This window comes from Theobroma cacao, chromosome 4 (assembly GCF_000208745.1).
Source record: "Theobroma cacao cultivar B97-61/B2 chromosome 4, Criollo_cocoa_genome_V2, whole genome shotgun sequence".
NCBI classification, from domain to species: Eukaryota; Viridiplantae; Streptophyta; class Magnoliopsida; order Malvales; family Malvaceae; genus Theobroma; species Theobroma cacao.
Window position 1 is genome coordinate 25,082,694 of NC_030853.1, and position 25,027 is coordinate 25,107,720.

The following is a 25,027-nucleotide window of genomic DNA, read 5'->3' on the forward strand; positions in this document are numbered from 1 at the left end:
CACTTCAATTTTTGAACATTTTTGTTTCGATGCCTAACATATAGATTCCTGGGTGATATGACAGGTCCTAAATTGCACGTGGAAGTCAAGTGCAAAAATCAAATAGCATAGCAAATAAGCAATATATAAACTCATATAATCTTTAAAACGTTTATTTCTTTTCTATACCAGGTAATCTTATCTTTAGTTTGCATATTAAATTGGAAAACAGCCTAGCTGGAATTGGTTAGGGGTGAACAACCGGTCAATTTAGTTCGTTATACGTAAAGATCAAATAGTTTTAAAAAATTAATTAAATATAAAAAAAATAAATTGACTAAATATTGAATTAATTTGATCTGTTTGGTCGGTTATATCTAAAGATCAAATGCGTCAAATATTTTTAAAAAATCGACCAAACATAAAAAAAAACTAAATTTATTAAACATCGAATTGATTTAATTGGTTGGTTTTGAATCAAAATGTTATCATTTTTTTGTAAATTATAATATTAAAATTTATAAATTTTAAAAAATAAAAATTGAAAAAGTGAAAAGTGGGGAAGATAACTTAATAAATAATAATTAAAAATTAAAAATATTATATTTTATGTAAATTTAAAAATAATATAATATTATATATATATTAATATATATGTAATTAATTTTATTTTTTATCAATTTAATTAAAATTTTTTAAAATAAAAAATCAATCAAATAAACTAATTGGATTAAGCTTTTTGAACTAATAAATCCAATGAACCAAACATTTTACTTAAATCATAATTGATTTGAATGAATAATTAATCTGATTTAATTTTATTTACAGTTAATTTAGAAACTAGCAAAGTCATTATCCTTTGGAGGCAAAGTTGGATGTGCATTGACATCAGTTTTTCATTGGAATTTTGTACTTAGTTAGAGTATTGCAATTAAGTATAATCTTGAACTCAAACTAATAATTTACTTTAATTAATACTTGTTATAAAGAAGATGATAATTCTGGACAGCCACGTCATACGATCTTGGATTTGAGCAAGGAATCTTCGTAGTCGAAGCGACCAAACATTGGAGTGGCTTGGTTGAGTTGGGCTTCTGCATGTTGGGTTGTGGGTCCCACCTTTAACATTTTGATCCTTTTTAAGAGCTTATCAGGACACCCTGGAACACCCCGTGACGCTGTGCTGACCTCGACTCCACTCCCCCTACTCCTCAAAAACCAAACGCATAAACCTCGACCCAAAGTCTTTCGGTCGGTCTTCACTTTCGCTTCCTCCTTTCTCACTAGGGTTTGAGGGTTTTACACTTTCTTTCTTTCCTCTTCCTCCATGGCTTCTTCTATCTTAACTTCCTCCAAATTCTCTCCTTTCTCTTCCCCCTCCCTCAAATCCTCCCTTTTCCTTTCCCCTGCTTCCCTTCACTTCCCTTCTTCCAAGCTACCCTCTTTCCCTTCATTTCCTTCCAAATCATGCTCTAAAACCTTCCTCATTTCTTCCTCTCTCACCCCTAACCCTCCCTCCCCCTCCCGCCGCCCCCCTTATATCCCCAACCATATTCCCGACCCCAACTACGTCCGCGTCTTCGACACCACCCTCCGCGACGGCGAACAATCCCCCGGTGCCACCATGACTTCCAAGGAAAAACTCGACATTGCCCGTCAACTGGCAAAGCTCGGCGTAGATATAATCGAAGCTGGGTTTCCGGCTGCATCGAAAGACGATTTTGAAGCGGTCAAGACTATTGCTAAAGAGGTTGGAAATGCAGTGGATGAGGATGGATACGTGCCTGTTATTTGTGGGCTTTCTAGGTGTAATGAGAAGGATATTAAGGCGGCTTGGGAGGCGGTTAAGTACGCGAAAAGGCCTAGGATTCATACTTTTATAGCGACCAGTGGGATTCATATGGAGTACAAGTTGAGGAAGAGTAAAGCAGAGGTCGTGGATATTGCTAGGAGTATGGTTCGGTTTGCTCGGAGTTTGGGTTGCAATGATGTTGAGTTTAGCCCTGAAGACGCTGGCAGGTTTGAATTTTTATCTCCCTTTTCTCTTCTTATGCTTTTAAAATGGATTGTTCAAGAATAAGATCATATTCAATTAGTATTTGTTTTCATATGAAGAAAAGAAACAACAGAAATATTGCAATTATGAGGATATTTAGGCTGCAATAAAATGTTAATCTGGAAGAAATGGATGCTTTATTTGGTTAGAAATAAGGAATTGAAGTTTAAATATGGATAGACTATGATTTAATCCGCTTTTCTTGATTGCATTAATTGAAGCCTAACCATTTTGGCCAAAGATATGTGGTTGATCAAATATTGCTACAACAGTTGCATGCTTGTTTTAGTATGAGGTGGCCTGACATTCCCTGGGATTCAGATAACGGCTAGTTTGCAGTCGCAGCAGTGTATGCATCTGCTGTATGCTGCTTTTGAAATAAGATGAGTAAATGTAAAAGGGTATTACAATTTCTTCTCTTGTGGACATTATGGTCTTATTTCTTTGGATCCCAACAGATCTGACAGGGAGTTCCTGTATGAGATATTGGGTGAAGTGATCAAGGCTGGAGCGACAACTCTCAACATACCTGATACTGTTGGCATAAATTTGCCCAGCGAGTTTGGGCAATTAATTGCTGATATAAAAGCCAATACCCCTGGAATTGAGAATGTTATTATTTCAACACACTGCCAAAATGATCTTGGGCTTTCTACTGCCAACACTTTAGCGGTAGGCCACTGCGTTACTTTGTTAATTGATGCACACTGATATGTACTTGGATTGCATTTACATCTTAGCTGTTATGAATTCAGGGAGCTTGCGCAGGTGCAAGGCAAGTGGAGGTAACCATCAACGGCATCGGAGAAAGAGCTGGAAATGCTTCATTGGAGGAGGTGAGCTTTTGCTTTTTGCAATACTAGAATGATTGTGTATTTGGAATTTGATTTATGCAGTAGTAGATGGAAATACCCCATTTTCTCTTGCACCATGTGGTATTCTTGGACATTTTAGTTAAATAATTCATCAGGCATGAGTTCGTACTACCTAAGACCCCCTCTGCTTCAACCAATCTGCTTTAGATGGCAACAAGTTACCCTGAAATTTATTTAAAGGGGACTTATGGAATTTCGTGTGCTTCACTATATGAGATAGGTGCTGTCTTGTGTGCCTTCAATGTACTATGATTGTCTGTCTCTCTTTTATGGCCCTTTTTTAAGTTTCATAGTTAATGCCAAAGATGGAGGAGGGAGAAAGGGCATTTGAAGGCTCTCATTATCGAGTAACAAATGACAGAAGTTGTATCTGTTGTTCGATAAATTGGCAAAGAACCCAACCAGTTCGGGATCTTGACAATGAGGGTGTTTATGCATCAATCAGATTTTCTTATTCCAGTTTTGTAGGCTGCCTATATTAAACATTTAAATTCTGTAAGTAAATCACTTGAAGCTGTCAGTTGCTATATTTTAGAGTCTACATAAGAATTGTTAATTCGGTTGTAATTGTTGATCTTCTTTCTCTCAACGGTCCTTGTAATATCATATATATATTATTCTGTTGAACTTTACTTTCATTTGTGTAGGTTGTGATGGCGTTAAAATGTCGTGGTGAGCATGTGTTAGGAGGTCTTTATACAGGAATAAATACCCGACACATTGTGATGGCAAGCAAGATGGTATTCTTTTGTGAACTTCAATTTCAATCCAATTGCTTCTTGCTCTAGACTAAATTAGCTTTGGAAGTTATTATTGACTTAAAAAGGTTTACTTAGGTGGAAGAGTACACGGGATTACATGTGCAGCCACATAAGGCCATTGTTGGAGCCAATGCTTTTGCTCATGAAAGTGGCATCCACCAGGTTGGTTTTCCTAGTGTTTGATTGCTTATATGTCATCTCTGTGACCTTCCAATCTCCTTTTATGAAGTTTGTTTGTTCTATGGCTGATCACCTTTGGTGATGGTGGAAGTGTATTTATCAATGTATTTCAAAAATGATAGACTGCACTAACATGTGCCACATTTTCTCCTTTTGCATTTTCAGTTTATTTTTGCTGCTGATGGATGCAGCTTTGTCGGTTTATCTTAAGAATTTCTTCAGTACTTGCAGTAAACTAGTTAGGACAAATGCTTCTCTTTGGTGGAACATTTGTGCTTGTAGAGGGGTTGAGTTATCTTATTGAAAGCTAAAATATCATCTTTCGCTTTTTATTAATAGTTTACGAGAAGGTTAGACCTTATTTGAAATTTAAAGGTGGAATTTGTTCTGTCTTTTTTTTTAAAAAATGTTTGAGGGGTTAGCAAGCAAACTCTTGCTAGGGAAACAATGTCTCCTGAGGAGCATGTTTGAGTGTTGATTCTTTCTTTTGTTGGGTAGATTTTTAGGATTAAGTCAGATAAATTTGGGGAATTAAATGGGAGATCTCTTTAAGAACCATCCTTACAGCTTGGAGGTTGACTCTGTATATCTAAACCCTCGTTCAACCAAAGTGGTTATGATTTAATTTGCCAATGTAGATAATAATATAAAGTCATGCATGTATAATAATTTTTAATCATGTTGAAAGTCCTGACTAGGCAGGTTATTATTTAGCCCAGTGTTTGTTTGACCTGTCAACTTCCATTGTTGTTTCTCTTTTTCTCCAATGATGATTAGATGTATGTGTATCCATGTATGCATATTTAGGCAATATTGTTGAATGCACTCCACTATTCGCTCTCATGTTACTATTATTTTGATGAGTGAAACAATTATGACAAAGAGAAACTATTACATAGGCCTTTTCTACCATGCCAACTATAGACTATTAATTCAGGATGCAAGATGCCTTTAAAAAAATGTTATGCCAGTATAAATGGGGCCGCAATTTTATTATTTTAGTCAAGGTTATCATTATTACGTTGCGGTACCATTTAAGCTAACATGGCAATTTCTAATACCGGCTTTCATTGTAGGAATGTAATAATTTCTCCTTGCTAACTTTTTATTCTTAAGAAGAAATAAAGCTTCCTTTTATTCTTTTGGAGTTTAGTTGAATACGTAAACTATAACCTCTGATTTTCTTGCATGGGTGTTCTTCTGTGTCTTTTGTTCTCCTTTTTCTGTATTTCTTTCGCCTCTTAAGTGAATTGTAAATATTAATTATTAATAATAATTTTTACTATGTTAGCTACGCTTTCTTGTACAAATCAGGCTTGGTGAGTGAAATTGTTGACAATTAGTGATGGTATCGTTAAGAGCCAATTTAACTGAACTCTCCTAAGCCTTAATCCAAAACTAGTTGTACCCGGTTACAAGAATCTTTTTTCCCTATCTGTTTGTTTAAGGGCGATATCCTCTGAAAGATTAGAGAAGGCTTCATTTTTCTTTGTTTTGGTTAATATAGATATAGATATATAGATATAGATATATAGATATAGATATATATATATATATATATATATATATATATATATATATATATATATATATATCTGCACTTCATGAAAAATAATAAAAACAATAAGATATATATTCCAAAATGCTTTCTGTTCTGTAGGATGGAATGCTAAAGCACAAAGGTACATATGAAATTATATCTCCTGAGGATATCGGGCTTGAACGGTCCAATGAAGCTGGTATTGTCCTTGGAAAACTTAGGTATGTATTTCATTTTTCAAAAATTTTCCTCCATTTTTCTGATAATTTTTTTCTTTTAGCTATGTTTTGAAATAGAGTTTAAAGGCATGTGCCTGGTGAAATATGTTTAGTGATAGCAAGAGCAATGAATGGTTTTTCTGTCGCTTTTCAATGTTGGATGCAATGTCACCCTGAATTTGACACAAATTGTTGAGGTTTTAACATAAGAAGCAATATGTTTGGTCACCATTACAAAAAATATTGTCTTTAGGTTCATGAATACATCTTATATCCAATTTTGATGAGTATTTTGCTACTTTTGACTGTGAGCTTTATTAGACAATAGTGGAATTGATCCAATGGTATGGGTCGATCTTTTAATAGGTTTTTCCTTGGCTTTTTTCCTTTTCTCTTATGAAGGAAAGTGTTTATCTGCTGATATCAAGGTAGTCTAAGGGCAAAAATAGTGTTAATATATATTTTCTGGGATAATTAAAAAAAGTGTTAAGGATCACCTGAATTGCTAGGCACCAAAAATTTCTTGACCAAGTAAAACAGGGTACATATTATCAATACATTTGATAAATACGTTAATTTTACGTAATATTCTAGAGTGGCTTGGCTAGTTATCAAAATGTGAAGCATAAAGGTTCATTCAAGTTGTTAGATTTTCTGACAAGTTTCTTTGTGTATACATAGGCTTTGCTACCTTTTTTTTCCCTGATGCACCAACTTTTAGCTTTCACCATTTTCATGAATCAACTTCCATGGTGCTATATTGCTTGGAATTGGATATGAATGTTGGACACAAGTACATGTCAAGTACCATTCAATTATTCTGAAGGTTTTCTGTATAATTGAAGGCTCATACCTTCATACCTCTAATCCATTTGGAGGTTTCAGTTTGTGTTCAACTTGGGTACTATAGTAACATAAAGAGTCAGAGCAAGGTTTCCAAATATGTATGTTCATGCATTTTATTTTAACAGAATAGAGTCTTGCATTCTAGCCTGTGGGGGTTGGGCGGAGGCAAATTGCAAGATGAAGCTTAAATGTGTCAAGCAGGCCTGGAATTCCCTCCCATCCCCCACCCTACCACCAACATCACCATAGAAAAAATGGGGAAAGCATTAATGAGTGAATTAGCAACTTCTTTTCTGAGATTGATACCATCTTCTGTTATTTTACTACTACTTAAATCTATGCAGTTTTGTCATGATGCATATCACAATTATGTTGTCAGTATCTTCCTATTCATTTTTCATTTTTACAGATTCAGTTGTTAAAAATGTTTGACTGATCTTTTTTTTTCTTTTCCTATTCTCTGGTAAAGTGGACGTCATGCTTTGAGTGACCGATTGAAAGAGGTATGCTGCTATTAGGCATGCATAAAATTGATCAAATTACCTCACTTTGCTGTATTTAAACACCTAGTTCTTCCTGTTTTCCTCAGCTTGGGTATGAGCTTGATCAGGAGCAGCTTGGGAACATATTCTGGCGCTTCAAAGCAGTAGCCGAACAAAAGAAGGTGAACAAAATTCTACACTATTTCTTATTTCTTTTCCCCTCATATCATTGTACAATCAAATATTTCTAATATTTCCAACTGCACAAGTTATATTTGCAGTAATAATTTAGAAAATGAAATATAAGGAGAGATTGTCTAGAGGATAATGTTGCATAATTTAGCCTCAGTCAACCAGCATTATTATCATGGATAACATTTTTCAACAGTTTCCCGAGTTCTCCATCTCTGTTTCTCTGTCATTTTGAAAACATGGTTTTCTAGTTCTGGCAACTAAACTTCCTTTTATTTATGTGGAAAATAAGAACAGAAAAAAAAAAAAAAAGAGAAAAGAGATACAAGACAGAGACAGGAAATAAGTAATGTTTTGCTGGTAAATGTAATTTTTATATTAGTGGGTGGAGTCATAAGCTCCAGTTGGATGCTGGATGTACCTTTAACACGAAAAATACCTATCTTTCTTAATCCATCATGGAGTCATGACACAGTTGACCTTGTAATTAAGGCTTAAAGACATTGTGTTGGTTACTGGGCCTGTGGGCTTAGAAAACGAATTTTTATAGGACATGGGCCTGGAAGGTGGATGGTTGCTGGTGGCTGATATGTTGCAAGATTTTCTGGTTAGCCACCAGTTTTAATGGTTCTGGTTGTCAATGATGGCTTAGGAAACCTTTTATCAGGAATTTAGGTGAGTTTTGTGTTCCAAGTAATTGAAAATATATTTTCAAGATTGTATAATGATTATAAGAAAAAGGTGGAAAGTAATTAATTTTTATGGTTATGAATGCTTGTGTCAGTTAGTTTCTAAAGTTGCCTGGCTTCCCTGATGTTTTAAGTTTTTGGATGTGGAAATTTAGTTTATTTTAGTTGACTTGGTAGTTGTTTTGTACTTTCTTGATTCTTAAGGGAAAAGTAACATGTGTCTAAAGCTCTGGTATGAATGCGTAGTTTCTATTGTTTGTTTATGAAGATGATGTGGTCTATTCTTTGTTTATTTACTGGTGTTCCAGAGAGTCACTGATGCTGATCTAATAGCATTGGTTTCGGACGAAGTTTTTCAACCAGATGTTGTTTGGAAGCTTCATGATCTGCAGGTAACTAGGAATTAACTTTGTACCATAAGTTAACAGGATCGTGGTATGTCTCAAGTCATAATAAGGGGTGTGTGACTTTAGATTTTTTTTGGTACGGTGGGGTTGAGCTTCATTGGTTCGTTATTTTGGGTCGCAGTATGCTACAAAGCATTGTCAGGGTTGTATTGCCTTAAAAGATGTAAATGTTTTTTTTTTTTATTACATGAGTGTATTTCAATATGAACATATAAGTTGATATTGCCTTAAAAGATGTATTTCAATAATCCATAATTTTCATTATTAGAAAGAAATACATTACTTTTAAAGTGGTTACTTTTGGCGCATGTAAATTTCTTCTTTTAAAGATAAGAAATAATAATGGTAAATTTGAATAGTAATTTGTTTCCTCTTTATTTTGCAAATGATGTGCCAGCCATTTATCTAATTCCCAGTGAATAAAGGAAATATTGGGAATGAAATACTGCATTGAAGTGGACCAAAAACCACTTGAAGTGATTTTGGTAAAACCTTAATAACAAATTAATCAAAATCCAAAACCATGCTTTTGTATAATTAAAAGTTAACTCATGCCGTCGCACCCTGTCTACCCCCAACTTTGGAGTTTCCTTATTCTTTCTTTTTCTATTTAATTTTTTTTCCCAACCAGTCATCTCCTTTTCTCATTCTGTCTTCGCTGTTTCTTGTTTGTACCTCTTTCTTTGCTGACTTATTACGACCTCCCTTTCTTTCTATTACACCCATCAATGGTGATCCAGGTCGCTTTTTTAAAGCGATCCAGGATGCAAAAGAACTACGATCTGGGATATATGAAGTGGATTGCATTTCTAGGGGGTAGCAGCGATCCTGGTAACTATGTTTTATACTATGTTGTTATTATCTGGTTTGAATTAGGTTTTAAGTTACAAGTTTTATTCAATTGGACATGCAGGTTACTTGTGGAACTCTTGGTCTTTCCACTGCAACGGTTAAACTCATTAGTGCTGATGGGGAAGAGCATGTTGCTTGCTCAGTTGGAACTGGGCCAGTAGATTCAGCTTATAAAGCTGTTGATCTCATTACAAAGGTTTGATGTAGGAAATTATTCGTTTTGCTTTGTTCTAGGATTTTCTGTTGGGTGTTGATAAGATATGATCCAAGATTTACTGTTAGGGTTAATTAGGATTTTGTGTATGATAATTAAGGTTATTTTTTGAATTTAATCTTTATTTATAGTGTTTCATTGGCTGTAACTATAAATGCTTTAGTTCATAATTTGCAGTTAGAATATGAAACTTCAATTTGGTCTTTTCTGCTTTCACCTATTAAGTGAAATTCTTTCTCTTCTTTACTTTTCTCCCTAGTTTTTCTGTTTTTTCCTCTTTTGCCTCAGATTTCTCTCTCTTTCTCCTGTTTTCTCTCCCTAACTTCTCTTCCCATGCTGCCTAAATTTAGTACCAGAGCAAATGGCTAGTTTTTATTTGGTTAGTTAGTCGATAGATATGTTTTTTAACATAAGCTTAATTTGCCATTTCTCGTGCCACAGAAATAAACTCTTGTTGCCTGCTTTGAGAACCTTGTTTCTTTTCATCCAGCATTTCTTAATTGAATTGTGGCTCATGACTAGGGCTTTATGGGTTGTAACCTTAAGTTCTTTTTGTGGCAGGTATATTACTGCTTCTTTGGATAAATGAAAATTTTACTTATCCAAAAAAAAAAAAAAAATCAGTTAGCTTTTTGAGAAAGGGAATTCAAATTTAGTTTTTCCATAAGTGAATATCTTTCATTCGTCTCCCTTTTCTTCACTTTCTACCTTGTTTCTCTTCCCACATTGCATCAAGAAAATTATGTGAGCATTCTTCGATGAATATTTTCCGAGGGTTGTCTTTTTGTCCATGATGGAGTGTGACTGTCTGCTGTTAAGAGTGATGATATTGATGACAGTTTCAATTAGTTCATAATTTCCCTTTCTTTTATTCTAGTTTTTCCCCATGCACTCTATCTTCCCACCCTCTTCTCTCATGTTAGAATACTTTTCTGAACATACTTTTGCTGAGATTGTGGAGCAATACTTCGATATAATTTCCGTAATTTTGCAGGAAGCAGTTACACTTCTCGAGTACTCCCTGATTGCTGTTACAGAAGGCATTGATGCCATAGCCACCACCCGTGTTCTAATTCGTGCAGAGAAAAGTCACATGTCTACTCATGCTTTGACTGGCGAAATCACTCATCGAACATTTAGGTAGGTCAATTTTCTTAGCCTTGTTTTCATTGACATTTTTCTATTTCCACCTCCAAAATTCAGTGCATAAAATCATTTCTCCTTTGGTGCCAGTGGAACTGGTGCAGGAATGGACATTGTTGTTTCCAGTGTCAAGGCATATATTGGCGCAATAAATAAGATGTTGGGTTTCAAGGAGCAAATTCCAACAAAAGGTTCAGCAGAGAGAACTACAATTTCTGCTTGAGAAGTAAAAGTAGCTTATCATACAGTTCTCCCTTGCATACATACCATCATCAGTCAGTTTTGCAACTACATAGTTCTCCCTGTTCATCATGCAGTAGTGACAATGCTTTGAAGGGTTTCTGTATACAAGTTTCAGAGACAACAATTGTTCATAAGTTATAGTATGTGTTAAGAACTAGCCAAAAACTGAATGAAGCATCAGTTATATTAAAGATGAGCCAGTTTATTCGAACCAAAGGTGTCCAGATTTCTCCACCATGGGAATGTGGCAAACATTTAGAGGTTTGCCACTAGTCCAGAACTGAGAACAGGCCCTCACTTCCAATGCCTATTTCAAGCCCAATTATGCTCCAAATCTATCAAGTAATCACCAAATATGTTGGCCAAGGGAAGGGTGCGTGGGACGAGCAATGGGAATATAATATAGGAAAAAAGGACATGTTTAAGTTTCTCAGGAAGTTGAATATCCACCCATCTTACTCGGTCTACACTCAATTGAATATAACCCATTGACTTGGACTCTTACTAAGAAAGCAAAGCCCACTTTGATTTGCTGGCAAGGGTGGGGAGTTCTCATTTCTTTATAGTATAGAGCAAGAAAGGCCTAAGCTGTCACAGCCCTTTTTGGAGGCACAAAAACATTAAATTTTTGGTTGTTGGAGCTTTCCATCTTGACCTTGTTGCCCATAACTCCTACCCCTCCAGGCTCCAGGCCGAGAGTGGGTCAATTCCATGGTCCATGCCCTTGCAAAGAATGACAGCCTGACAGGAAAGAGACAAACTTTGCAAGTCTAAGATGATTCTGCATCAAAGTCATCCACATTGCCCATACGAAATTTTGTTATTACATTTTGACCATACTCTTTTCAGCTTCTCACTTACAATTCATCCATTTATCTTTGTGTAAAATCCTACTATTAAATAAGAAAGGAGCTCAAATATTATTTCCTAAATATGGAAAATAAAATTGGGATAAAAAGATTTAAAGAATGTGACAAATTAATGTGGGACATACCTCAAAGCCTCATTTCATATGAACAAAATGTTTTAAATATAAATTGATTGATTGGTACTTGACTTTGCTTTGACATGGTCAAAGGACAATGACTATTTATTTATTTGTCTTTTATTTCCATTATTATCTGTTCTATTAATTCCAAACAACATATTATGCTCCACACTTTCAGCTAGATGGGTGTATTTATATAGAGAAAATTAATCCAGGAGGAAGAAAAGAAAAAATGTTTAGAATATGGTTTTTATTTTTTGAAGGAGAAATTTATGTATAAATTTTAAAAAAAAAGTAAAGAAATTCATAATCTAAAATGGTTTATTATTTTTTTTTCTTTTTGCAAATTTATACTCTCTTCAACTTGTTAGAAACTATATATAAAATTTTAATCTAGTCATCACGATATATAATTCTTAAATATGTCAAAAAAATAGAAAGATCATATAATGTCACAAAATCATTCCTTTCTCTCTAAAATATTTGCTTAACTTAATAAATGTACAACGTTTACATTTATAAAATTTTCAATATATTTTATTTTTTGATGTAAAATTAAAATAATTGTTTATTTTTACAACGTTTGAGGTGATAATAGTATTATTAATTTTCTCTCGTCTTTCCATAGTTGCTTTTCTGTTAAGAAAGCATATTAGTTGAACTAATAATGAAAAGACCTTGTCAAGGAACATTAAAGAGGGAAATCTTCCATTGAAAAAAAAAATATATATGCTTTTTTTTTTTGGGGGGGTATAAGAGACATATTAATTAGATTAGAATGATGAAAGAAGAATTGAGTCATCAATCAATTGGAATTTAGCATAGGCAACCAACACACTCTTCCAACTATGTCTTAATCTGTCCCATCAATCATTAGAATCCCATGATGTCAGGTTTCTTCTTCTCCTCTTTTGCATTTATAGATGCCTTACCTTCGCTTCAATTTGGTCAAAATTATATATTAAATAAAAAAAATCAAATTTTAAAATACCATTTATAATATTACTTTTGTATTAAATGTAGTAATTAAAAGATAATGCGATGAATTTCAACTTTAATCTTATTAAGTGTATATAGATTTTTAGTAATTAAACTCGACAAAGAAATGTACTTTAAAAGTTCAAATGAACATTCTAATGATTAAAACTTGAGTTTGAATCTTCAATCGAGAACACTGAAATTATTTCATAAGAGTAATTTAAATTCATAAATTAAAAATGAAAGAAAAAAAGATAAGGTTTATTTAAATTTGAAAAATGATGTTAACTACCATTACACCTCTATCAAGCCGTTGTATTCAAAACTTTAGAATGGAAATATCAAAACTTGATACCATTTTGAGGTTAAAGCCTGACCCAAATCTTTAAAACGTACAACTAACCGCTTGATGGTTCTGGTTCTAGATAACTAGAACAGGAAAAAATAAATACGGAAGCAAGGTATGGAGACGTGTCAAAAGCATTATAATATGATACTAAATAAGCAGGATGAGTAAGAGTAGACATAAAAACAGAAAAAACAGTTGGCTTTTGGGCCAATTCATTCGCCTCCACCGCCCTTGCTTTCTTCATCTAAAGCTAAGAGATTGTCCTTTTTCCCAACAAGAAGAGAAGCAATATACGTCTAGAAAGAGAAGAAAACCCATGTTTCTAGGGAACTTTAAAGATATTTACGTGAACCCAGAAATTTGGAAGGTAAAACAATGAAAAATACTATATTTTTGAAAGGAAAGGAAAAATATTTAATGGGTATTTTTTGGTGTGTAAAAATAGTTAATTTTTTTTTTTTGAAAATAAAAGAGCTTCCATTTATAGAGAGAATCTAAAAGAGAGAAAAAGAGAAAAGCTAAATTAAAGAGAGAGAGAGAGAGAGAGTTTCCATTGAATTTATCTTTTTACCCGCGTCGCCTTTGCCTCTCTGTCAATTGGCCTTTTCTTCTTCTTCTTCTCCTTCTCTTTTTCTCTCTCTTCCTTCAAAACCAAAAACCTTTCAAAAATCAAATCTTCCTATATCTCTCTGTCTCTGTCTGTTTCTCTCTCTTTCTCTCCGTTTCTCCAACCCCCCCCCCCCCCAAAAAAAAAAAACCTAAATACAACAAACAAACCCTAGAAAGAGGAAGAGAGAAGATTGTTTAACAATCAGAAAGAGAGAGAAAAGAGAGAAAAACCAGGTATATTTCTTTTTTTTTTTTTGCAAACTTTGTTTTTCCATTTTAATCCTTTTATTTCGGTTTCGATCTTAAGGCTGTTCTGCTTTTGCTTATCTGTCTCTCTCTTTTTTCTTTCATTATTTTTACCCACCTTTTCCCTCTCTCTTTCTCTCATTTTGAAGCAAACTTGAGGGTTTCATTTTATCTTTTGATTCTTTGATTTCTTTGGTGAATTTGCGTCGACCCATTTTAGAATTCGGGCTTAATTTTCTGGGTTGTCGTTTAATTTTTTATTTGTTTGCGTTTTTTTGTCTTCAATTTCTCTGTTTTTGTTTAATGGAAGACGGGTGTTATCGGCGTGGCTTGGTGGTAAGGCTTAATGGGTCTCTTTTCTCTTTTATTTATATATGTATCCTAATGTTAAAGATGTGAATTTTATTGAAAATTCGCCTCATTAAGGTTTACTTAATTATGAAAGATTCAATTCTGTTGAAAAAATATGTAACTTTTTATCTATTATTTACCGGGGGTAAATTGTATGACATTGCATTCAATTTTGATCAGACATTTTTCTCCGGATATATGGAATTGATGTATATTTTTTTTATTGGTACATATATTGGCGTGTTTTCTCTATCATGAGGTTAATGAATTTTGCAATCCAATCGTCAGTCATTGTAAAATTCCTTTTCTTTTTGGTAGTAATTTTCCAGAATCAATATAGCTGATGGGGCGTGTTTTTTTTGTGTCAAATTTTACACTTTTATTAATTGTACGTTTTTCAGTTAAATGTTCTTGACTTTTATTGGAGCTTTGACCTCTTGCAATCCTTTTTCAGCTTGTTTCCTGTCCTGGCATCAGGCAAATTTGGTTGCAACCTTTTTCTGCATAGATATTTGTTTCGATTATCATAGTTTAATTTTACAATGCGATTGTTGGATTATGAATAAATGTCTTCTGCAATTGTGCAGGCACATGCACCTCGTCCTAGCTACTTTGTTCGACTAGAAAATACTGACGATTTGTATTTGAAGAAAAGAACAAGGATGCGTCGGTGGCTTTGCTGTTCCTGTCAGGTAGAGGAGAATTACCAATCACATGAAAATGAGCTCTTGAAGAGCCCCAAGCATCATACAGATGGTATGTTTCTTTGATGCTAACTTGATTTGGTAATTCTGATTTACTGTTGGAATTTTTCGGTGTATGATTTGCATATTTATGTCCTGGCAAATATGGATGTTACTAAAATAAGTTTTGCAGAACACCTTGTAGGTGTTGTCCTTATTCTGTTGAAGAGAATTGCGACTCAGGCATATTTTTGTATTTGTTAGTCTTGTTCATCAACTGTTTTTTACCTTGTGTAGAAAGTATTAAGTGCTATACATGTTTTGTGAGGGCTGCTCTATGACTCTGTCTCTCGACTGTGAGTAAGGCATATAAATGTCTTTTGTCATTTTGTTTTGAAATATTGTTGGAATATTCTTTATTTGTGTGAGGACAAGAGGAGGTCATTATTTTCTCTTACTTTGCCTTTGTTTTTTTTTTTTCATAACATGATATATTCTGGTTTAAATCTGCCTTGCACTCTAATCATTGAATTTCACTGTGGAAGTTTCTACATTTCTAGTCCACCATGTGCATTTAGGCTTTACGTATGTTATTTGCATAGCATCTGCCTTTAGGATGGAAAGGCGTGAGAGAAAAATAACACTTCCAAAATATTTTGTTTATTAGTGATCTTTGGACAATAATAACCTTTACTTTTTGGGTGATTCAAGCTTGTAATTAGTTAGGCAAGAATTAGCGATTAACCTAGATTGCCATAATTGTTTTATATTTGGCTTTTAATTGCTAGGTTAATGTTAAGCTGTCTTCCTTTTTTAAGATAATTTTTAGTCTTTCCCAAAAGAAAGATGGTTTTGCATACAATTTAAGATGATTGGCATATGTTTTCCAATATTCTACTCTGGTATTTGAAACATGGATGTCTCTGTCTTCTTTGCAAATTTTTTTTCTTATTACTGTTTAATTGTTCAATTTCTATCATTTTGCTGTTTGCATGCTTGTATTCTTAAAATCATTTCTCATTGCTCATGCTATGTGCTTCCAGGGCATCAAAAAAACTCAAAGGTGGCAGCTCCCGCCAAACTTGAAGTGCAAAAATCAGCACCACCTATTGAGGTCCCTGCATTATCATTGGAAGAATTGAAAGAAAAGACTGATAATTTTGGATCAAAGGCTTTGATTGGTGAGGGTTCCTATGGAAGAGTTTATTATGCAAACTTGAACAATGGAAAAGCTGTGGCTGTGAAAAAGCTTGATGTTTCCTCTGAGCCTGAATCAAATGTGGAATTTTTGACCCAGGTGTGTAAGCAATTGGACAGAAGGGTCTTTCTAATCAATGTGCCTGAATCAAAAGCTTGATGCTTCCCCTTGTTTCTTAGCACTTCCACTGCACGAATTTTCTTTGTTTAGATTTCAATGGTTTCAAGATTGATTTTCTTTGTTTAGGTTTCGATGGTTTCAAGATTGAAGCATGACAATCTTGTCGAATTGCAAGGTTACTGTGTTGAAGGAAATCTCCGCGTGCTTGCGTATGAGTTTGCGACGATGGGATCACTACATGACATATTGCATGGTTTGTGAAGCCATCATATTATTTATTAGTTCAAGATATAGATGTATCCGATCAAAATTTTGTTATGCAAATTTGACATTATTTGTTTGACTTTTTTGTTTCTTTTTGGCAATTATAGGAAGGAAGGGAGTTCAGGGGGCGCAACCAGGTCCAGTGCTTGACTGGATGCAGCGGGTAAGAATTGCAGTTGATGCTGCAAGGGGCTTGGAATACTTGCATGAGAAGGTTCAACCCTCTGTTATTCACAGAGATATTAGATCTAGCAATGTGCTTCTCTTCGAAGACTTCAAAGCAAAGATTGCAGATTTTAATCTCTCAAACCAGGCTCCTGACATGGCTGCTCGCCTTCATTCTACTCGAGTTTTGGGGACCTTTGGCTATCATGCTCCAGAGTATGCTTTCTAAGCTCCTTGACATTGTGTTTGCTTTTTCTGAACCAACCAGTCATGGGCTGTTGCCATGTATAGGGTAGGATATGTAATTTACATTTAACGTGATTCTCAGTTAACAGCTAGGACATTATGCAGACGTTTGTAACTGGTCTGATGTACAAATACGTTATTATTTTTTCTACAAAAATCCCTATTGGTGTCATCTTTTTTCCCAAATGATATTGCTATTTGGATTCCTAGCTTCTTTTCCACCTCTTTTAGGATAGGTAGATGGACAAATGCATCTAAGGTGCAATGGGCTGTATGTGGAGTCCACTGTCTGTGTTGCTAGAACCAAGGATGTGAAGGGAGCACCAGTATTTTTTTATATGCATTTTAACTGGTTGTCGTCCTGAGGAGCTGTAGATTATTTAGGATGTTAACTGATTTGTGGCTGTAATGTTTTCCAGGTATGCAATGACTGGACAGTTGACCCAGAAGAGTGATGTGTATAGTTTTGGGGTTGTCCTTCTTGAGCTTCTGACTGGGAGGAAACCTGTTGACCACACAATGCCTCGTGGACAGCAGAGTCTTGTTACTTGGGTGAGTTTATTGCTTTCTCTACTTTCTGTCATCCATTGCAATAGTGCATTTCTGTTTCTTTACTTAGTGCATGACCTTTTCAGTTCTCACTCTTTTAGCATTTCTTTTTCTCCAAATTAGGCTACTCCAAGACTGAGTGAAGACAAAGTTAAACAATGTGTAGATCCAAAACTGAAGGGAGAATATCCTCCCAAAGGAGTTGCTAAGGTATGCCTATCCTGTGTCTGCATAACTTTGTTCAAGGATGGTGTTTTTTCCCCCAGGGTTGGGGATGGGTTTTGGTCGTTTGAACTCTGGAAGACATGTGCAGGCACACAGAACTAGCACTTAATGGTTTTTTGTCATATTTCCGTTGATGCAGCTGGCAGCTGTGGCAGCATTGTGTGTGCAGTATGAAGCTGAGTTCCGTCCAAACATGAGCATTGTTGTTAAGGCCCTCCAACCACTGTTGAAGGCTCCAGCTCCAGCTCCAGCTCCAGCTCCAGCACCAGAGACTTAAAAGCAGATGACTCCAGTTTCTTCACCTTTTATCGAAATTTCTGCAGCCTATACACAGTTTGGTTTCATTTGACTGGCAGATTTCAGCAGATCACTAAATATTATATTTCTTCTTTCCAATTTTTCATATATGACATGGATGTCAAGGATTGGGTTGGACTGTTAAAATGTCACTGATATGATCTGTCTTTCGCTGGTTTGGACGCGGGTGTTGATGCTTTGTTTGAGTTGTAGTCATAAATTTGATCAAGGGATTGGGTTGTGTGGTGGATATAAGTGTTACCGAGTATTGTTTGCTTCCTATTGCTTTTTGTGCTGCGCAAATGATTTTATTTGTACGTATATTTTCTACTGGGCACAATGAATTAAACCAAGTGCAAGTATGCGATTTGTTGTTGGTTAGCTTATGCTTCATCGTCCCCAGGCCTACTGCCTAACCTTCTGCAAAAAGTTTGATTTCGAATTCTTATCATTTGGCAACGACTACACATTCATTCCCATATCAGCTTTGCTTGTAATCTGTTCTGTTATACACTAACATAACAATTATGAGATTAAAGGAGGGCAGCATCTGTCTGTCCAGGGAAGTAGTCGCTTCTTCAATTTGTATATAAGAAGGCTCATTGGCTCATACTGTGCTATACAAAGACAAAGCTCTTTACTTCATGAATTTCACTCACTTTTAAAGGTTTAAATTAAATTGAAAGCTTTTAAAATTTTGATAATGTGCCTGTTTATGAAGATATGAGACTGTCATTTGCTTTACAAAGAAATGCTAGAATTTAAGCAATCTTGCCTTCCACGGTTTAAGTACATATAGAGGAACAAAAACAAGAGGCCAGTGGCCCAATGACCCAGCGTTAAGGGTTAGTGGTTGCTCGCTCCAGCGTTAAGGGCTTGGCCATGGTATCTGACCCAGCCCAGAAGGCATCCTCCATTCTTCCGGAGTCTGGACCCTCTCAACGAAGGATAAAATAAATATTAGTTACCGGTTAACAAGGGAAAATACAAAGTAGAACCGCTTCATTTCTCTCCCAAGCCCCATCCTAAAACCCCAGTCCCCAGACACCTCTCTCTCTCTTTCTCGCTCTCTCTCGCTTTGGAATCAACAGTTTCTCTAATCTCCCTTTCTCATTGATGGCTGACGATCAAGTGGATTCTGATTCATACGCTGGTTCCAAGCGTAGAACCACTTTTGACGCTGAACAAGAAGAAGAAACTCTCTTTCAACTTCAACTTTTGTCTCCTCTCTCTGAAATCACTACCCTCCACCACCACCAAGAAGAAACAGCTTTGGATGATAGCAGTCCCAAGAAGAAACTCAAGTGCTCTTCTCTTCTTTCTGAGGTAAACCAAGAACTGGGTCTTCAATCTTCCACCGAGAATGTTTCCCTTTCTGGGTCTTTTGAGAAAGAACAAAAAGATAATGTGAGAAGCAAAGAGGGCATCTTTGGAGTTCAAGAAGTTGATACCCAGGTCAATGCCATTCAAGTTGATGGGGGTTCTGTTCTTGAAGCTAGTAAGAAGGAACATCTGGGGACGTGTTTGGAATTTGAGGAGAAAAGGGCTATCAAAGGAAAAGCCTTGGATTCTGAAAATGTGCTGGAAGCTGAAAAGAAAAGACTTCTGGGTGAGCTTGAACTTGGGAATATTTTTGGTGCCAAAACCTGCACTGGACACACCTTTGGTTCTGCAACAGACTCGTCCAAGATTGATGATGGCAAGAAGATTGATGGTATCAAAGGACTTGATTTACCTATTAGAAGTTCTTTAAAGGTCGAAGTCATCGATGATACGGCATTGATTGAATCATTTCCACTCTCCAAAACCGGAAATGGCAGTGTAAAGGATGAGAAGAAGAAGAAGGGAAACCAGGAAATTGATGGTAAGAAAGCTAAAAGATCCCGAAGAAAGGGCAAGAATGCGAAAAAGGTTTTAGGGGAAGCTGAGAGGAATATGGAGTTAACAAAAATTGTTGTAGTTCAAAATGGTAGGAAAGAAAGCAACACTCAAAGCAAGAGAATGTACTCAAGAGAAGACTTAGAGGCTTTAAGGTTTGCTAAGGTTGTAGAACAGCGGAAAATTTGGATGGATATGTATAATGGTCTTGGTGCTGCTGTAATCAAAGAGTATGAGGACTTGGCAATCTGGAAGCATCAGAAGAACATTAGTTTGAGCGCTGATACTCGTCACTGCTTTGGAAGGAAGGCAGAGTCTCCTGCAATTATGAGTATGTTTTTATCTCTTTTTTCAGATGCGAATTTTCATCCTTCAAGTATGCCTTTGGTTTTAGTTATTGCTATTTATTTATCTTGGTTGTGATGGAACTTGTTTGCTGCTATAAATAAATAGGTAAATGATCTGGTGGTGATAGAACTTCATTAATCTTTTGGATTTTTTAGTGTGTGATGAATAGTGGTGAGCCGTGTGTGGTTCTCTTCTGCTTTGTATTTAATTTTGAACCATTTACTAAGTTGGTAGTTTCTTAGAATGAGGCTTTGTAGTTTATACCAAAGGTTTTGTTAGGAGAGAGAGAGCTCATTGCTGTTTTAGTTTAACTCTGGAGGAAGGAATGATTAGTATTTTGATATGTAACCTGATAGCCTGGCATAAAACTTGGCATACTGTGAGTGCTATACCATAGGTTTTCTTTAGTATAGCTCAGTGGCCCTGGAAACTAATTGTCAGTGTTTCTTTATATAAGGGATTAAGCTTTAATGAATATTATCTGATCTGCAGAATCTGAAATTAATTCTTTTTATACTTACGGACTTGTTAGTTTACTTTGTGTTTTTTCACTATACCTGCTATACCTGAAAATTGGGATTCTCTGTTTTCATACTTGTCCACCTAAAGAATAGGCAATTAGTTCTTTCATATTTATCAACCTTTTAGTTTTTAATTTGTCTTTAGGCACTACATTTGTGATACCTGAAAATTGGTGTTCTTTGTTTTTTTTACCGTGGTAGATATTTCTTTCCTGCTGTTGTTAAATTTCATTTTGCCTATCTTTTTCCTGGGTGTCTTACACTATCCTAATAGTTTCCCCATACTTGCATTCAAAGATAGCAGAGACCCATATCTGTTATGAATCTAGACTCTTGTTGTTCATGCTCAAGTTAAAATTGTTATTATGCAGACAAAGATTTCAAATATGTTTTACTTGTAATCCAGAAGCATTTCTAAGTACTTGGTGGCGCTCTCTGGTTGCCTTTCCAGCAAGTAGGTTCTTTTTTGTTAAAAGCAAAATTTTGGCTAGTTTAATAGTGAAAAATTTACTTTTCGCTTCAGGTCTTCTGAGTTTTCTATTTCCTTTACTATGTTTTCTTCATTCCTGGAAACCACTCTATAGAAAATTGTAATTTCTTTTTTCAAAAAAAAAAAATCATTTTTTAAGCTTTTCCTCCTTGGGGTTTGTTCAGTTCTTTTCCATAGACAAAACTGGTGTCTTATAATTAATATAGAAGCTCATACACATCTGAGCGGTTTTGATCTTCCATCTACTAGAATCCAGCTTGTAGAGTGTCAACTTGATGGGTTCATTTTCTGTTTGTCACAGGTCTGGTTGCTGGAAGGGGAAGAAGGAATGGTCTCAATATCTTTGTACATTGAAGAATGGCCTGAAGTGATCTGCAAAAGGCCTTATGTTTAAGAATTCTATTCATAGAATTTTCTTGTGCATATTTAGGTGCATTATATCTGTGTTTACTGCCTCCGTAGGCTACTTGTACATAGATTTTAATTCTTGGTGATAGCTTGTTAGTAATACAGATGATATGTTACATTCTTTTGTAACCAGAAACTAATAAAGTGATGATATTCTTTAATGAAATTCAACTTTTTTGAATGTCTTGCAAGTGAATGAGAAGAGATGCTATTAGCTGTTTGCTGTTACTTGCGTTGTAATGTTGCCATTCCTTTTGATTATTGGAGTTTTGAATTGCACAAGCACTTCTAAAGTTTGCCATCACTTTCAGGGGAAGACTATTTTGAAAATGTGGATAATGAACTAAAATACATGGAGGATAATGGGACTGAAAATGTATATTCGTTGCATCTTACTTGTACACATGATGTTGGAGATGAAGATGCCTTCATTGATGTAGAAGAAGAATGTATTGAAGATGATAACAGTGATGAAGATTATACCAGCATTCTTAGGCCTGCTTTCATTGTAGAAGGGGAACCTGACTTTGATTCTGGTCCTCCAGAGGATGGATTAGAATATCTTAGGCGTGTCAGGTAATCATTCTTGATCTTTAAATTGTGAATTAATTTATTAGTTTATTTATGTATTGACAATGCGATTTTGTTTAGTGTTGAAATTTGAGGGTTAATTTGTTGTGGGCTATTCTAGGATTTTAAGGAGATTAATTTAGGGTTGATTTGCTTGAAGCAGAACTGGATTTGAAGCAAGAAAAGAAAAGGATGATAATAAGATGTAGGTTTCACACCTATTCTTAGGGATTGCTTCACAGTTCACACCAAGCCAAAGAAAGCACAACAGCTGCTGAATTCTTTTAAATATGTTCTCATGTAATTGAAAGAATTTGCATGTTAATATATAGAGTTCCAGTAATTAGTTGTGTAATAGCTGTTACAATTCCTTAGTTCCACTGCCAGCCCAACATCCAAGGTGGGACTCCAGAGAAATCTGAACATAGGTCCCAGTGTGACTAATCTATAACTAATTTAAACTTGCTGGAGTCTGGGTGCTGCAGCTGTAAAAACAGCAATGCCTGTTTAGGCTGGAATATCATCTATTCTGCGCTAAGTAAACTTCCCTTTTCTGAGTAAGAATTTCAACCACTGAACCCTAAATTACTCTTTCGCCAACTAATCAAACTTTAAATTAGAAGTTTTTTGTTTCACCATAGTTTCCTTGTCAATTTGATGTAAACCTCCCTGGCTCTTCCAGGTTACGGTAATGGTGCCATGACCTGCATTAGAATGGTTTTTATCATCACTGATACTAGCACAAGTTTTATTTTCATAATTTGGTGGCCATTTCTCTGCGTATTAGGGTCGGTCTTATGGAGCTGCTGGTACAAAATACTCGTTTCCTTCTAGTTATTTTCTGTTGAGATATTAAATCTTATTATGAACCTCTTTGACTTTATTGCATTAATTTGTGAAATCCTTATTAGAGCTGTTTTTATGACTGATAGGTGGAAAATTAATTTTTTCTAGGATTAATACAACTATGTTTTAATTGTATTGAGTACTTCTATTTCCTTTGTAGGTGGGAAGCTGCTCAAATTCCAAAAGTAACTATTGCCAAGCCTGACAGGACTAAATTGAACGAGGAACAAAGTGTTTACATGCCTCAGATTCCTGAAATTGCCAAGTGTCCAGAACATTTACTGCCATTGAAACAGTGGGAGGAAGCATTTCTTGCTGATTTTTCCGAGCTACGACTGGTATTTACTTTTGGCCCCATTTCATTTTGTGTTTCTGTTTACAAGAGAACAGCTCTGCAGGTTTTATGTCCATCACTCCGTCTACCCTTTGAATGTCCTTTTATTTACATTTTTCCTTCCACCATCATCCCTTGACTCTGTGTGCTAACTGAATAATCTTGAAATTTTATATTGAAATGTGGAAAGTGCTTATGAAGTGAACCAAACAATCTATATCACCTAATGCTGCTTGCTTCCTACTTTTTCCATCATATTGTCCAAACGTTTGAAACTGAATTTCCTGATACAAAATGGAGCCTATAGGAATGAGGAAAGCCTTGATTTCTTCAAATTCTTTTTAGAAATCCACATAATGCGATTTCTTTCCTTTCCACATTGTTATCCTAAACCATAGATGTCTTTTCTTTGTAGTAACAATTGGGAAATGAAAAAAAAAAACAACACAAAGAGGAGGTTTTCTATAAAACCCCAGGACCTCAAGCTGATTACCTTTAAGATCTGGAGAACAGTAAATTTTTGGCAATTATGTACGCAAGGCAACTGGCTTTAACTTTTGGTTCCTCTCTTGATCTCAGACTCTGTCACATTTGGAGTATCCCAGCGTTGAAATTTCTTGTAAACTGCCAATGTTTACCGTTCAAGAGGACAACTTGTATCAGCTTCCTGAGAGTGGTGTTGAGAAATGTAACAACCTTACAACCAGTGAAGTCCTTTCTGACGGGACATCTTTGTCAAATGCTACAGACACTGTGATTCTACTGTCTCATCAGAATCTGAGTGCTAAAACCTCTGTTAGTGATACTTGTGATGACTACCCAGCCTTGTCTGCCATTCAAAAGATGGACTCTGTAGCTCGAGTTTCAATGCTTAGGAAACGCATAAGCTCAGTTGAGACCATGGCCTCACTGTCAAGGAGTAACTGCATGTGGCTATTTGCTTTATGTGCAGCAGTTGACACTCCTTTGGATGCCGATAGTTGTGCTTCTCTTCGAAGTCTGCTTCGGAAGTGTGCTAGCTTGAGAGCTCAGAAGTCTGAGGCAGATGATGAAGTTGTTATGCTAAATATTCTGGCCACAATTGCGGGAAGATATTTTGGCCAGTCGGAAACCTGAAGGTTCACCCATCTCAGGGCTTGTATTTATGCTGGTTGTATGAAATTGTTAAGTTCTTAATCAGCATGTGGTTCTATGCTCTATCATATTATGAAGAAATTTTGAGGTTTTTGGAGAGAAACAACCATCATTTTTCCTAAGCGGATGCAAGGTTTGTGGAACAAGTAAGACAAATGCAGTTGTTTAGTTTGTGAATGTTTTGCAATTTTGAACGATCCAGTGTGTTGTATTGCAAAGAGAAATGTTGGACGGTATGCAGGTTGTTGAAATGATTATAACTTAAGCAATTATTCTGTGGTAGCATATTTTCCTTTCAAGGAAATCATAATACTCATAAAGAAAGTTTTTAACTCTTTGCAGAACTTGTTCCATGGCAGGTTTTGGATACAAGAGATACATGCTGACATGTAGTTACTTGATTGCTGTTAAAGAAATTAGTCATTGAATTCTAAATAGAAAAATCTAAAAAATGAAAATCTGTCTGAACAGTTCAGAAAAGGCGGTAGCCTTTTCCAGCTTTTGTGGCGAATTGTCATGTATTTTCTTTGGTTTAAGTACGTAAAATAACATC

At 35.4% G+C, this 25,027-nt stretch overlaps 3 protein-coding genes across 4 annotated transcripts; all 3 read left to right on the forward strand.

The window, feature by feature from the left end:
- Window positions 1,158–10,888, forward strand: LOC18602534 (2-isopropylmalate synthase 2, chloroplastic). Of its 2 annotated transcripts, XM_007033980.2 has the most exons (12): window positions 1,158–1,998; window positions 2,494–2,707; window positions 2,791–2,871; window positions 3,558–3,650; window positions 3,747–3,833; window positions 5,512–5,612; window positions 6,925–6,958; window positions 7,045–7,119; window positions 8,127–8,210; window positions 9,139–9,273; window positions 10,286–10,431; window positions 10,525–10,888. In XM_007033980.2, exons 1-12 carry the CDS (start codon window positions 1,307–1,309, stop codon window positions 10,655–10,657), a joined length of 1,875 nt encoding a protein of 624 aa, XP_007034042.2. In that variant the 5' UTR covers window positions 1,158–1,306; the 3' UTR covers window positions 10,658–10,888. The 2 variants fall into 2 exon arrangements, with proteins under 2 accessions (XP_007034042.2, XP_017975277.1); XM_018119788.1 differs by lacking the exons at window positions 10,286–10,431; window positions 10,525–10,888 and adding an exon at window positions 8,966–9,056.
- Window positions 13,726–18,326, forward strand: LOC18602535 (PTI1-like tyrosine-protein kinase 1). The gene is made up of 8 exons (XM_007033983.2): window positions 13,726–13,835; window positions 14,786–14,954; window positions 15,925–16,178; window positions 16,326–16,452; window positions 16,571–16,844; window positions 17,294–17,426; window positions 17,547–17,633; window positions 17,788–18,326. Exons 2-8 carry the CDS (start codon window positions 14,861–14,863, stop codon window positions 17,923–17,925), a joined length of 1,107 nt encoding a protein of 368 aa, XP_007034045.2. The 5' UTR covers window positions 13,726–13,835; window positions 14,786–14,860; the 3' UTR covers window positions 17,926–18,326.
- Window positions 18,946–24,815, forward strand: LOC18602536. The gene is made up of 4 exons (XM_007033985.2): window positions 18,946–20,154; window positions 21,902–22,166; window positions 23,167–23,344; window positions 23,920–24,815. Exons 1-4 carry the CDS (start codon window positions 19,062–19,064, stop codon window positions 24,454–24,456), a joined length of 2,073 nt encoding a protein of 690 aa, XP_007034047.2. The 5' UTR covers window positions 18,946–19,061; the 3' UTR covers window positions 24,457–24,815.

Coding starts and splice junctions, on each gene's coding strand:
- LOC18602534 (XM_007033980.2), top strand. CDS start 1,307: ATGGCTTCTTCTATCTTAACTTCCTCCAAATTCTCTCCTTTCTCTTCC. Junction 2,708..2,790: donor CTACTGCCAACACTTTAGCG/GTAGGCCACTGC, acceptor TTATGAATTCAG/GGAGCTTGCGCAGGTGCAAG. Junction 6,959..7,044: donor TGAGTGACCGATTGAAAGAG/GTATGCTGCTAT, acceptor TGTTTTCCTCAG/CTTGGGTATGAGCTTGATCA.
- LOC18602535 (XM_007033983.2), top strand. CDS start 14,861: ATGCGTCGGTGGCTTTGCTGTTCCTGTCAGGTAGAGGAGAATTACCAA. Junction 16,179..16,325: donor ATGTGGAATTTTTGACCCAG/GTGTGTAAGCAA, acceptor TTCTTTGTTTAG/GTTTCGATGGTTTCAAGATT. Junction 17,427..17,546: donor AGCAGAGTCTTGTTACTTGG/GTGAGTTTATTG, acceptor TCTCCAAATTAG/GCTACTCCAAGACTGAGTGA.
- LOC18602536 (XM_007033985.2), top strand. CDS start 19,062: ATGGCTGACGATCAAGTGGATTCTGATTCATACGCTGGTTCCAAGCGT. Junction 22,167..23,166: donor GAATATCTTAGGCGTGTCAG/GTAATCATTCTT, acceptor TTTCCTTTGTAG/GTGGGAAGCTGCTCAAATTC. Junction 23,345..23,919: donor ATTTTTCCGAGCTACGACTG/GTATTTACTTTT, acceptor TCTTGATCTCAG/ACTCTGTCACATTTGGAGTA.